This window comes from Cnephaeus nilssonii, assembly GCF_951640355.1.
Source record: "Cnephaeus nilssonii genome assembly, chromosome: 5".
Classification (NCBI taxonomy): Eukaryota; Metazoa; Chordata; class Mammalia; order Chiroptera; family Vespertilionidae; genus Cnephaeus; species Cnephaeus nilssonii.
This window is the reverse complement of record NC_137076.1, coordinates 21,426,875-21,440,846: the sequence shown is the minus strand read 5'-3', so window position 1 is coordinate 21,440,846 and position 13,972 is coordinate 21,426,875. Positions and strand designations below refer to the sequence as shown.

Here is a 13,972-nt window from a genome sequence, read left to right as displayed (position 1 = left end):
GTTCCCACACCCATTGAGCCTCAAAGGAAGGGGGTATATGCCAATTCAGGCGTTATGGCAGGGACACCCCTACCCCTACAGAGCTAGAAAAAGCATCCCCTTACTGAAGACACCCACCTTCCAAAATTGCCATGATAAACACACATCTTTGTTAGTCTGTTGTGACTGCGTCCCTCTAGCTGTGACATCTTTGTGCAGTGTACAACTGTTCATGGAGGCGCTGACTCCAAAATCCTTGTATCAATACCCACAGTAGTTTAAGATCATTTTATTGAGAAGCGAGAGGCGGGGAGAGGTGAGGGGTAGCTACAGCCACCCCAGCCCCACCAGGGGGAACAGACCCCCTCCCCGCCTCCCACCTCAAGTGGCTCCCCCTGTACTATGGGGGGGACTTTGTGCAAACTCTACCCCGGTGGGGTGGAGTGGGTGGAAATGGTAGCGGCTGGGGCTGGCAGCAGTGCTACTGGGTGCTGGGCGGCTTGTAGGGCTCCAGGAGGAGGGCAGAGAAGGTGTTGACCTTGTCCGCCCCCCGCACCTCATGGGGAAGCAGAGGCAGCTTCACAATGTGGAAGTCTTCATACAGGTCCTCCATCTGTGGCCAGGGCAGGGAGCAGAGGACATTGGTCAGGGGGCTGGCTGCAGGCAGGGACAGAATGTGGGTAGATCCAAGGGGTTGAGATGGGGGCCTCCTAGGGTCAGTCTTCATAGGGTCACAGGTGGGAGTGGTGCCAGTGAGGTCAGAGTTTCCAGGGTTGGACCGCTGGCTCCCCAGGGTCAGAGGTATCCAGGCCAGGCCAGCCATATTCCTTCATGGCCAGAATTAGGGGGAAGGGACTGAAGTAGGGGTGAAGAGCAGGAGGCTCGGGCAAAGGTCAGAGGGAGGATGGAGCAAAGATTCAGAGCGCAGAATAAATGACCGGGGGTGCCATGGTTAGGATGGGCTGGGTCCCCACTGCCAAGATCAGAGGTTTGAGGGCTGGGTGGATGGCTGGGCATGCACACCTGGTCCAGGTACTTGGCCTGGATCTTATGGCGGGCCTCACACATCTTGCAGGGCTTCTCAGGGTCTGGGAAGACGAGCTGGTTGACAATGATGTTGTGCGTGTCGATCTTGCATTTGGCCAGCTCTTGGATCAGCCGCTCCGTCTCGTACAGAGACAGGAACTCGGCGATGCACACACAGATGAAAGTCGTCTGCTCCTGCAGGATGTGAGAGGACAGTGAGGGCCAGGTGCTGGCCCCGGGGCCTCTCACTGTCTATGTGCACCATGACTCACAGGATCCTTGAACTGCTCGCTGACAGAGCGGATGACAGGCAGCGTCTCTTCCAGCTTGGAGGCCAGCTGGTCTGCGTTCATATCCCCTAGGCCCAGCATGTTGCACATCTGGGGGGAAGACATGGGAGGGCTTGAGGCTTACCTGGGGCCATTATACCTCCTAGGTTGGGGGCCTGCTAACCACCTCCCAGTGGTTAAAAGCCTGGGCCCTTGAACAGACCACAGGGGGCAAATCCCAGCTCTGCCTCTTTTGGGGGACTATAGCCAGGTGGCTTGACCGGAATGCTTAGTTTCCCCATGTGTAGGCCTTACCTCCAAGGGCTGGTATGCTAGATGAACTGAAACATGTCACGTGCTCCGAACAGTGCCTGGCACAAAGTAAGCGCTCTACAAATGTGACTGATCTGGGACACAGGTACCCAGAGGGGGATCACACACACCACCTTGGAGGTGGGATGTGTGTAGAAGTGGGGTTGTCATGTGATCATGCTAATAACAACAGGGACACCTGCATGCTCTCCATTTGACAGACAAGGAAGGTGAGGCCCAGAGAGATGAAGTGACCTGCCTTAGGTCATGTTAGAGTGCAAAACATTTGAATCTGGGCTGTCTGGCTCTGGAATATGTGCTTTCAAGCTGTCTGGGGTACTCAGCAGGTAGGGACAGGGACACCAAGTCCCCTATAATGAAGATCCCCTCCCCCCCATTGGGAATCGTGGACCCAGAGGAGTTGTGAGAAACGCTTTTGTCACTGCACATCTGGTGGCCTGGGGACTGGCTCCCACTCAGGGGACACCTGGATGCCCTGGGGCCCTGCCTGCCTGTGAGATGAAGGGGCTGATCTGGTTCTTGATCTGCATGAGGCGGCCTAGGCCCCGCTCCACGATGGTGGGGAAGTTGAGCAGCCTCAGCGTGTGACCCGTGGGCGCCGTGTCAAACACCACCACTGAGAAGTTCATGCCCTTCACCAGCCTGTGGGGAGATGAAGGTCAGGCCCACTCTGCTCCCTCTTCCACCCCAGTCCCAGGCAGCACTAGCCTGCTGGGCCTGACCTCATGACCTCTGCATAGCTCATGGCCTCGTCAATGCCTGGGAAAGCGCTCATGGCCTCCTGCATCATCTTCTTGCCCATGCTCAACATGTTGTCCTCCTCGAAGAACTCGTCAGGCAGCTCTGCCACTCCAAGGCTGGGGTCAATCTCCTGGGGGGGGGAACACAAGGGATCGAGACTCAGGCTGCTACTGCTACTCCAGGGCCTTCTCACCTGGGTGGGCACCAGAGCCAGGGGAGCCCGTAGCGGGCCCCAACCTCAGCCCTGCATCAGCTCCCATCAGGGAAGAGGCTGGGGAGGCCCCCAAGGTGCCATGGCCCTCCCTCAGGCATTAAGGTCTTCCAATTGCACAAAGGGCCAAACAATTTTAACCTTCTGCACTCAGATGTCGAGTGTGACGCGACACGGTTAGCATCGTTAGCAGCTCGTATGTCGAGCCACACTCAACACGTAGTTTCACCGCGGGGGGAAGGGGGATTTTTGTCTATTTTTCCAGTATCTTTTCTTGTTTTCATTAGCATGAAAGGACAAGTAAAATGTAAATGCCGTCCCAACTGATGCCAAAAAAGAAAAAATGAAAAACCGATAACGCATGTGAAATTTATTAGGAAACTATTACATGATCTTGTTGGAGAATTCAGAGATGGTACACTAACTTCCAGGGGTAGATTATTATCCACTAACGTAGAGCAACGTTTAGATGGAAAGCTCCATATAATCACACCTCACCCTAACAAAAAACACAAAGATTGTGTTGTTTGTTCTAACAAAAAAATCAAAGGAGGAAGAAGAGAGACGATTTATATTTGCGAAACATGTGAGTGTTAACCAGGTCTTCATGTGGGTGAATGTTTCAAAAAATATCACACCATGAAAAATTATAGAGATTAAAATTACTCTTGGAATGTATCAATAATTTGAAATATAAAAAAATCCAAATAAATAAGTTTGTATGAAAAGAAACTCCAGTTTTTTATTCTACTGCCGTGCTTTGTAAAATCTGGGGTATTTAAAAAATTAAATCCCGAGTAGAATAAAGGAATCGAGAAAAAAGCAAGCGAGTGCAAAGGGTTAAAAAACAGATGGAAAATTGCAAACTGGGATCAGTGTCCACAGAGGGAAGCCAAAGCCCTCCGCAGGGCTTTCACCGGCCCCTGACTGCTTCCAGATTTCCTCTAATGTGAGTCTTCCCTCACCATCTCACCTAACAGGGCAGACACAGTCCTCACTGTCCCGCCTTCCTTTCTCCTTAACATCCAGCCTCCCTTCACATGATATGCTCATCACATTTCTCATCTGTCTCCCCACCCAGAATGTCAGCCCCATGAGGACACCAGGAACTGTCTGGCACACAGGACGTCCTCAACATAGATGTGGAATCCACAAAGATATGATCATCCTTGGGGACTCTGGCCAGTCCTGGACTCGATGCCTCCTTCTCTCTCCTCCTCCTATGTCACCTCTTCTTGGTGACTTCACAGGTCCTGTGATGAAGTCCCCCTCACTGGCCTCAGAGGTCCACTTCCCTGCATAGAGCTTGTGTATCCACTGCCCCACCTATCACACCCAGTCACACCCTTGATGGGTTATTCCTAGACACTGGGTCACGTCTGAGCTCACATACCCCATTCTCTGACCTGGGCCTCCTTGCCTCCTGCTTCAGTTATTATTATTATTTTAGAATATATTTTTATTTATTTCAGACAGGAAGGGAAAGAGAGAGAGATAGAAACATCAACGATGTGAGGGAATCATTGATCGGCTGCTTCCTGCATGCCCCACATTGGGGATGGAGTCCACAACCCATGCATATGCCCTGACTGGGAATTGAACCGTGACTTCCTGGTTCATAGGTCAATGCTCAACCTCTGAGCCACACCGGTCGGGCTATTATTTTTTAAATATGTTTATATTGATTTCAGAGAGGAAGGGAGAGATAGAAACATTAATGATGAGAGAATCATCTATTGGCTATCTCCTGCAAGCCGCCTACTGGGAATCAAGCTCGAAATCAGGGCACATGCCCTGCCTGGGAATCAAACTGTGACCTCCTGGTTCATGGGTGAATGCTCCACCACTGAGCCACGCCAGCTGGGCCTGCTTCAGTTATTTAAACCTCTTGGGCCACCTCATTCCCTCTCCCCTGACCCCAGTTCACTGTCAGTGTCCCTCTTGGCTGGCACCCTTATCCAGCCCAGGCTCCATAGGCTGCCTCTACAAACACTCCCCCTTCCCTCTGTGGTTGGCAAAATCCCCATCCTGGTTATTCCTGGGTCTCTGATGGCTACACTGAGGTGAACACGAGAGGAGCACACCTGACAACTCCCACCTTGCTCCCCATTCCTAATCACAAACTCCAATGGGCACTCAACAGCCAGACAATCCACTCTGGCGAGTGTTTATGTCACATCTTATGCTCCTCAACCCCCTTCTGTCCCATTCGCTCCTTGCTCTCTGCTGAGACTTGTGCCTCACCTGGGCCTCAGAGAGAAAGAAAAGCCATTGGCTGTCAACACCCTTATCCCATCCCCCCAGGAAATGCCCCAGTCCCTCCACCTTGCCTCCGCATCCCTGGCCCTGGAGGAGTCCATGTAATAGGTCTGTGCGCTGTATGTAGCTCACTCCCACCTGAGGGCAGTCCTCTCTGTCAGCATCCTCACTCCTTCCTGCAACATTACTGTCCCTCCCTGGTAAAGTACTTGCATTGACAAACATGCTCCAGCATCTCCTTTCTCAAAAAAGCCCTCCTCAACCCCCCTTCTGTCTCCCTCTAGTGATGGCCCCATTTCTCAGCCCCCCATCACGGCGATCAGTCTCCATTTCCTCAGCTCACCCATTCCAGACAGGCTTTTGCCCCCACTCACCAGCGGTCTCTCTAAAACTGATGTACCCGCTGGAGCAGACAACCTCTTTCTGCCCAAGCTCCTTTGTCCTCCTGGCGCTCAGGAGACAATAACCTCTGGCTCTCCTCCCACCTCCCTGGTGACTCCTTCTCAGCCTCCTTCACTTCTGGACCCTAAATGCTGACATGCCCTCAGGTTGTTTCCGGGCCTCTCTGTTCTCTCATTTTCTCCTTTACTCACACAGCTTTAAATACCACCCTTGGGACAATGACCCCCAAATCACTATCAGCTTCCTCTGAGCCCCAGGCTCACATAGTTAAGCCACTGTCCTGGTATCCCCACTGAGATGTCCAGTGGGCACCTTGGATTCACTGGGGTCAAAATAGAATTCTTGACTTGTCCCTTCTAAACCTGCTTCTCTCCTAGTCTTCCTCATCCCAGCTGCTCAGGGGCCAACCAAGAGATGTATTTAGCCCTAGACCAGTGGTCGGCAAACTCATTAGTCAACAGAGCCAAATATCAACAGTACAACGATTGAAATTTCTTTTGAGAGCCAAATTTTTTAAATTTAAACTTCTTCTAACACCACTTCTTCAAAATAGACTTGCCCAAGCCGTGGTATTTTGTGGAAGAGCCACACTCAAGGGGCCAAAGAGCCGCATGTGGCTTGAGAGCCACATTTTGCCAACCACGGCCCTAGACAGTTTGGCTCAGTGGATAGTGTCGGCCTGAGGACTAAAGGGTGCCAGGTTCGTTTCCGGTCAAAGGCACGTACCTCAGGTGCAGGCTTGATCCTCGGCCCCAATCAGGGAGTGTGTGGGTGGCAACCAATCGATGTGAGAGAGACACATTGATGTTTCTCTCTCTGTCTCCCCCCTCCCTTAAAGTAAAAATTTATTTCTTTCTCTCACCCATTACAACCAAGCAGCTGTATTGCTTTATTTCCAAGAGACATCCCAAAACCAACCTTTCTCCCCCAACACTCTGCTTCCATCTTAGTACTGGCTGCCATCATCTCTTGCCTGGTCACTGCCCCAGGCTCCTTGTTAATTCCTTACTTCCAGCCTCAACTTATAATCCACTAGAGGCCCAGTGCACAAAATTCGTGCATGGGGGTGGGGGGGAGGCAGGCGGCAGGAGGGGGGTATCCCTCAGCCCGGCCTGCACCCTCTCCAATCTGGGACCCTTTTAGGTATGTCCAACTGCCGGTTTAGATTGGGCCCGATCTAAACTGGCAATTGGACATCCCTCTCACAATCCCGGACTGCTGGCTCCTAGCCGCTCACCTGTCTGCCTGCCTGATCACCCCCTAACCGCTCCCCTGCCGGCCTGATGGCCCCCAACTGCCCTCCCCTGCAGGCCTGGTCCCCCCCAACTGTCCTTCCCTGTCAGCCATCTTGTGGCGGCCATCTTGCGACAACATGAGGGTGGCCATCTTGTGGCAGTGTCACATGAGGGTGTTGTGCAAGGGCGTAAAGCCACCTAGGCTTTTTTTTTGTATGTTTTCATTTGATTTTTTTTTTTTTTTTTTTTTTGCGACTGTCTGAAATTTCTATAACCTTGCTCTGGATGCAGCAGGGCAAGGCCTCAAACCGTTCCAAAATGTTCTCGCAAGCACTGTAGGAATGCACAGGGTCACCCCAGACCCAAGCACGCTGGAGGCTTGCAGGGCTTTTTTTTTTTTTAGGCTTTTATTATATAGGATTCTCCGCTTGGCAGCCACAGGCAACTTGTCAAGGCTATGACATTGCCCTGCTCAAAATGAACAGCTTCCTATTAAACTTGGATTCAAGGCCAAACTGCTCCCAGTGACCTACAAAGTCCTACACCACATGGCTCTGACTGACCTCTCCGATGTCTCCCTCCCCTTGCTCACTAAGCTCCAGTCACTCTGGCTTCCTTTTTGCTCCACAAGCATTCCTCAGTTGTTTCCCTGTGGGTATGTTGAAGAAGGGGTGAAATTGGAATGACAAAGGATGTAGACGGGGCAAAACATTGTAGCGGATGGTAGATGTTCACAGGAAAGACCTGAATGGGCCTTGGCCAGAATGGGGAGCTGAGCCTTGCTCTACTCACCATGGCAAAGAGGTTGTCATAGCCTTTGACCTTGGTGGGCACCTTGGAGAACTTCTGGTCAAATGCATCGGAGATGTTGTGGGCTGGGTCCGTAGAAATGATAAGAACACTCTCCCGCCCCTTGGATAGCTGGACTGCTAGGCTGCAGCTGGGCAAGGAAAAGGTCAAAAGGCAGGGAGTAAGGGGTCAGGGTCTGCTCCCTAGGTCTGCATGGGGAGACGTGAGGCTCAGAAGCAGCGGCCCTGAGAATAGGGTAATTGCGGGATCAATCCTCAATTTCTGTACAGGGGCCTTCTCAGACCTTATCTAAGACCACTCCAGCGAGGTTCAGTCTGGCCTGATGCCTGCTTCTTGTTTGCTGGCACAGAATGGCATGGTCCAGCTGTCCAGCCAGCATCACTAAGGGGTCCTTTGCACACCCTCAACGCTAAGCTAATGGGTCCCTTGAACCTCCTACTACACTCGGGATGGTTCAGTCCCATTTGTTCAGGATAATTTGCCCCCAGGAATCCCTCCCTCTCCTACCGGTTGACTGGAATAGTCTGATCACGTACCCTCTTTCCCTCCCTTCACCACAACCCCACCCCCACGTGGACACAGAATAGCAAGTTTCACCAGACTAGGATCGTTTGTTCCGGTGCCCGTCCCCGGACCCTGAGCTCACTGGGGTATGGCCCGGCAGACGGGGACATGTAAGTGCTCTCCCGGCCCCTGGGCGCTGGGTTCAGTGTGATTCGGCCCTTGAGCCCTAACGGGAATGGTCCAACGCAGAGGGTGCCAGGCCTGAATTCAGGAGGTATCTCCCATTTGCTCCAGGGAGCTTCTGGAGAGAACATCCCGGAAGACCCCGGCGCACCGCCCGTGGCCCGGCTCGGGGTGGGAAAGCCGGCCCCTGGCCGTCCGTCCCCTTCGCCTAGTGGTACACCCCACCGGTCTTCCCGGCTCCCGCCGCGGCCTCCTCACCTGCAGGTGGTCTTGCCAACGCCACCTTTGCCCCCGACGAAGATCCATTTAAGGCTGCGCTGCTCGATGATGTTGCTAAGCGTGGGTTCCAGCGGCTCCACATCAGGCGCATCCTCGAACTCCTCCGCTTCAACCCCCCACCCGGCCACCCCTGCCGCCATCTTGGAACCGGCTCATGTGATCAAGCGGAGCGCACCACGCCAAGCACCTACAGGGGGAATTCTCTGTCATACCTCCATCAGGACTAGCAGCCCGAGGGAAGTTCCTCTTACCCTGACTTTTAGGCGCCATAGAAGCTATATTTCCAATGTTCTCCTTTTCCAAGGTTTACCTTGTTGATCTCTCGGTTATGTTTTCTCCCAGATGCCCCCTGCTTAATTAACATATTGGTACGTTCCAGAATACTCCCCCTCACTGATTGGACCCCAAGTCTTGCAGCACTCTTTTCATTGGCTACTTTTTTTTTTTTTTTTTTTTACTTTCACCCAGCACTCGCATGTTCCGGTAGTCTCCAACCTCTCCTTAGCAACCAACCAAACACCCGGTCCATACCCTTTCCCTGAAGTTAAGATCCCAGATTCGCCCGCCCTGGCCTGACTCTTATCTATAGGCTCAACCTCATGTCGATCATTTCCCCCAATTCTCTAAACTGGGTCCCCAAATCGTCTCCTGTCCGTCTCCTTTGTGAGCCACCTGGGCTCCTCACGCAAAGCAAACAGACAAATTGATTAGTTGACTGCAGACGTATCCTGAGGCTGCGAATGAGGGAGAACGACTCCAGTTGTGTGCAAGGTCCGCAGATCCTTGTCCAGTGCTCCCAGAACCCCCATGCTGGGCAGATCAGAGCAGGGATCACACTTGCAACTGCGCTCCTTGTGTTTCCTATTCCCGAAAACCTTGCAGTTTGCTCCCCATGGAAGGGGAGACTCCAGTTTAGCGAATCCCCCCTGTTGGATCTCGGCAATGGACAGGAATACAAGCTGGGTACCAGGCCCTTGACGGACACTTTGTGTGTGTGTGTGTGTTTAAGATATTTTACTGCTCTGGCCGGTGTGGTTCAGTTGGTTGAGACTGGTTCCATGTACCAAAAGGTCGCCGGTTCCATTCCCAGTCAGGGTAGCGGGCTCTATCCCTGGTTGGGGGTGGTGGTGGCTGGAGGCAGCTGATCATATCGATGTTCTCTCTCTCTCTCCCTTTTTCTCTAAAATAAATTTTAAAACTATTTTTATTGGTTTTTAGAGAGAGAGAGGAAGAAACATGGATGGGCTGCCTCCTGCACGCCCCCTACCGGAGGCTCCAGCCCACAATCCGGGCAGGTGCCCCGACGGGAATGGAACTAACAACCTTTCCGGGGGACGGGACGACGCTCAACCAACTGAGCCACACTGGCCAGGTCTTGGCGGACACTCTTGATCATAAGCTGGGGGACTCCCGTTTAGAAATCCCAAATTATACCCTGATTCTGAGATGGGACCCCCAGCTCCACGGAGCTCCCAAATGAGAGCTCCATCCCAGGGACAGGTAATCAACCCAGAACAACCTCATTTCTCGTCCGGAGATCCAGGCTAGATTTGCTCTCTAGACTTAGTTAGGGACCTATGTTCCAAGGTGTCAGTTGAGCACACAGCCTCAAAAGGGATCCCTCTCCTCACTGAGATGATCTCTGGAGCCAAGAAGGGGGTCCTAGCCACGGAAAGCTATGCCCCCCAGTCTCAAGCGGAAACCTCATTCCTGAGAGCCAGCTCCACCTTGTCTCCGTAATGCCCGCCCGAGTCTAGCTGAACGTAAAAGTCCGCGGAGCGGAGCCCGCGGGTCCGCCGGCCAGTTTTTACCCCTCCTTCGCTCCGCCCCTCAGGTTCCGCCTCCACTGCTGACGCTTTTAGGGCCAGACCGCTCTTCCCGGCATGCATTGCCTGGGACCTGGCTAGTCGGGCGCCAAGCGCGGGCCGGAGCGGCCTTCCCGGAATCCTTTGCGCAGCACCTGGTGACAAAATGGCTGCCCGAGGGAGACGGGCGGAGCCTCCTGGCCGGGAGGCGCCGGGCCCCGCGGCGGCCAGCGGCGGCGGGAGCCGATGGGCCGAGTCGGGGCCTGGGACATCGCCCGAGAGCGGGGACGAGGAAATGTCGAGCCAGGTGTCGGGCGGCGTGAACTTGTTCGCCAACGACGGCAGCTTCCTCGAACTGTTCAAGCGGAAGATGGAGGAGGAGCAGCGGCAGCGGCAGGAGGAGCCGCCTCCGGGCCCGCCGCGATCCGATCAGCCAGCTACCGCCGCCGCCGGGGGTCCCGGGGATCCGAAGAGGAAGGGCGGCCCGGGCCCCACGCTCAGCTTCGTAAGGAGCCGCGGGGGTGGGGGAGGGCGCCAGGGCCTTCCTTGGCCGGGGGAATCGGGCCCGAGAAAGGGAATCGGGAGCCAGGGCCACCCTCCGGCCCCGAGGAGGGTTACATCCAGGTCTCTCGCTGAAGATGCGGAACCTGGATTCCCCACGAGAGAGGTTTGGGGGCGAAGGTAGAGCTTCCCCGTAGCCTGCCCGTGAGAACCGGGAGCCGGGAGTGGGGAAACCAGGATACCAGGATTCCTGTTTGAGTGGTGCCATAACTGTGGATACTGGGACCATCTTCCGCTACTCGGAAGGGGAGCAAATGCAGATCTGGAGCCTCAGATGTGTGGATTAGAAACTCAAACCGCTTACTGTGTGACCTTAGGAAATTTGCTTAGCTTCCCTGAGTCTCATTCGTCCAGTGTCCGTTTATTGAGCACCTCACCTTGTGCTGGGCATTGTGCTAGGTGTTGGATATGCCCTGGTGAACCTGACAGACAAGATCGCTGCTTTCCTGGAGCGTCTGTGATGACCTACCTTTATTTTTTGTATTTGGAAAAATGGACATCTCTTCTGATGTGATGAGAATTCAATGAGGCCATCCTGGAAAAGTATCATGGGGCTTGTCTGATAGAAAGGGCTAAACCAGTTGTTCTCTTTTTACTTTTTTAAATTAAAAATATATATATATATATATATATTTTTTAAACTAGGAAAAGGAGAGAGAGAGAGTTAGACAGACAGTGATTTGTTCCACTTATTTATGCATTCATTGGTTGATTCTTGTATGTGCCCTGACCCAAGATCAAACCTGAAACCTTGGCGAGTTGGGTCCATGCTCTAACCAATGAGTGACCCAGCCATGGTCAGTCCTTCTCAATTGGAGATGATCTTCCTATTTAGGGAAGCGTGGAGACATTTTTGGTGTCAGAACTGGGGCAGAGGGAGCTGCTGACATCTGAGTGGAGACCAGGGACAGGGATGTTGCTCAACATTGTTCAAATGCCCTCCTTGAACCCCCACTCCAAACTCCCCAGCAAAGAATGATCCAGCTCCAAAAGTCATTAGTGCGAGATTGAGAAACTTTGGGTTAAATAAATGGCATCTCTATTGATTGTTCATTCTGAGCTTGCTTTGTCTCTGGTGTTGAGATCAAGTCCCTGTGGTGTGGGGGAAAAAAATACCAAAACTTGAGAATAACGGACTGGGGGTCAAGTTTCTTCATCCACCAAAAATGGGTGTGAGAGTAGTCCCAGCTATGCAGGTCACTTAATGCCTGGTTGATGGGTGGAGAGAGAGGATGATGCCTTTCAGGCTTGTTGCTGCCTGTGGGGCACAGAAAGCATCAGTCAATGGGAGAAGATGGAGGACCAGGACAAGAGCCCGGAGTGAGGCTTCTGTTTGAGGAAGGGGAAATGTCAGGAGCTGGGTTGGTGTGAGAACTGTGGAAGCTGAGTGGGAGTAGTAGTCCCTGCCTTTTCATTTATTCATTGAGGGGCTGTTTCAGAGCACCCTCAACGAGGCCAGGCCAGATTAGGTTCAGGGGACACACTGTTGCTTGGTGGTTAAGGGTGCTTGGACCCACTCGACCCTAATTCAGTCCCATTATTTGCTGCCAGCATGACCAAGGGTACAGGCCTCTCCTTCTCAAAAATGTTTCCTCATGTATACAATTGGTGTGGTTGTAACTGTGAAAGTGAAAGGAGGATGCATGCAAGGGCTTGATACATGGCACAGGACTTGGCATACAGTAAGTGCTTAATAAAAGGAGCTGTTGTTACCTGCGCGGTCACTGCTAGGGGAGGGTGAGGCTTCAGCATGGAGAGTGAGGACAGAGCCTGTCCCCACTGGGGTGGGGGTTCTTCTCGCTCCCTGGGAGGGCATCCTGGGGGCCCAGGACTGCCTGGGTATCATGGGCCCAGGGCAGGCGCTAAGAGTCGCGTGTGCTCCTTTCTGATTGCTGCGCAGGTTGGCCGGCTGGCGGAGCTGGGCGCGGCGTCAGGACGGGCCACCGGGCCGGGCTAGGAAGGTGTAGTGGGCCTCAGCGCCGCCAAGGGCGGGCCCGACTCCTGTAACCGTTGCAGTCTTCTGTCCCTTCACCCAGGTGGGCAAGCGCAGAGGCGGGAACAAACTAGCCCTCAAGACGGGAATAGTAGCCAAGAAGCAGAAGACGGAGGATGAGGTGAGCAGGCCAGGTTTGGGGGCTACCCATGCGGCCTTTCCTTAACAGCCTCAGCACTGGCTAACCAGCCCTGTCCCTCCCTATCTAGCATCTGGACCTTGGATGTGGGGGTACTGGGTGGGGGAGGAGGGCTTTCAACAAGGTCTCCAGATAACGTTTGACTCTGAATGTCTTTACCTCAAATCCAGGACCTCTGGGTGGTGACACTGGGGTGGGTCAGCTGTCTCAGGACAGTCCTGACCCCAGTTCCTGGCCTCCCTGGTATCCCCTTCCCAACCTCCTGTGTGCCCCTGCCCCCCTCCCCACAGGTATTAACAAGTAAAGGTGATGCATGGGCCAAGTACATGGCAGAAGTGAAAAAGTACAAAGCCCACCAGTGCGGCGATGATGATAAAACTCGGCCCCTGGTGAAATGACCCCCTTCCCCCGTCTGCCCACGGCCTGGGACTCTCTGCGATGTACATAACTATTTAATGCGGCAGCGGCGGCGGCGGCGGCCCTTCCCCCCAAGGACTTACACACAGAAGGAAACCAAGATGCTTCCCGCAGCCGCGGAAGATCCTCCAGGACTCTTTTTTACCTTGAGCACTTGCCTCCTGAGACTTCATAGAACAGTGGTTTACTGTCCCCTCTCTTCCCACCTCCTTGCTCTCTCTGGCTCTTTCTGTCTTCCTTTTCTCACCCTCCCCTTCCTCCCCTTAGCCATCACTTCTGGGAAGTAAAGAACTTGACTTAGTGCCGGAGCTGTGTGCTTGGTTTGCCTTCTTTGCTCCTTCCAACCTAAAGCCTCCCCTGCTACACTTTCCAGAGTCTGGATCTGGCCTGGCGAGAGGGACTTTGGGGTCTGGGGAGGATGGGGTATGCCCCGTCAGTAGGCCTGGACTCTTCCTTAGACCCTTTCCCCCCCACCCCTGACTGTACCCCCCACTGTTGCTCCTGATGTTCAGTCCCAGTTGGCTGGGCCAAAGCTGTTATTCAGCAGACATTGAGTACCTATTCTGTGCCTTGGCTGGAGCCACAGCAATGAACAGAACAGATGATGCTTGCCCTGCCCTTGTGGAAGGAAACAGACAAAAAGGGGAAGCCATTTTTGGAGGTGCCTGTGAAGAAGTACAGGGTAGAGGCTGGGGGAGGGTGTCTATTTTCATTGACATATGATCAGGGGCCTGAGCGAGGTGAGGAAATGAGTTCTAGTTGGAGGGATCAGCCAGTGTAAAGACAGGCCAGAGAGTGCCTGGCCCTTATGGGGAGCTTTGAAGAG

General features: G+C 53.5%; 2 protein-coding genes across 3 annotated transcripts; one reads left to right on the top strand and one right to left on the bottom strand.

Moving 5' to 3' along the window:
- Positions 1–274: 274 nt before the first annotated feature.
- On the bottom strand, positions 275–8,375 carry GET3 (guided entry of tail-anchored proteins factor 3, ATPase). Of its 2 annotated transcripts, XM_079772627.1 has the most exons (7): positions 8,211–8,375; positions 7,248–7,395; positions 2,330–2,478; positions 2,099–2,249; positions 1,278–1,385; positions 1,003–1,200; positions 276–592 (listed from the first exon to the last, which is right to left on the bottom strand). In XM_079772627.1, exons 1-7 carry the CDS (start codon positions 8,369–8,371, stop codon positions 461–463), a joined length of 1,047 nt encoding a protein of 348 aa, XP_079628753.1. In that variant the 5' UTR covers positions 8,372–8,375; the 3' UTR covers positions 276–460. The 2 variants fall into 2 exon arrangements, with proteins under 2 accessions (XP_079628754.1, XP_079628753.1); XM_079772628.1 differs by lacking the exon at positions 7,248–7,395 and having other exon boundaries at positions 275–592.
- A 1,756-nt stretch (positions 8,376–10,131) lies between these two features.
- Positions 10,132–13,453, top strand: TRIR (telomerase RNA component interacting RNase). Its single transcript, XM_079771864.1, has 3 exons — positions 10,132–10,541; positions 12,634–12,711; positions 13,020–13,453. The coding sequence occupies exons 1-3, from the start codon at positions 10,203–10,205 to the stop codon at positions 13,125–13,127; spliced, it is 525 nt and encodes a 174-aa protein (XP_079627990.1). The 5' UTR covers positions 10,132–10,202; the 3' UTR covers positions 13,128–13,453.
- Positions 13,454–13,972: the final 519 nt, after the last annotated feature.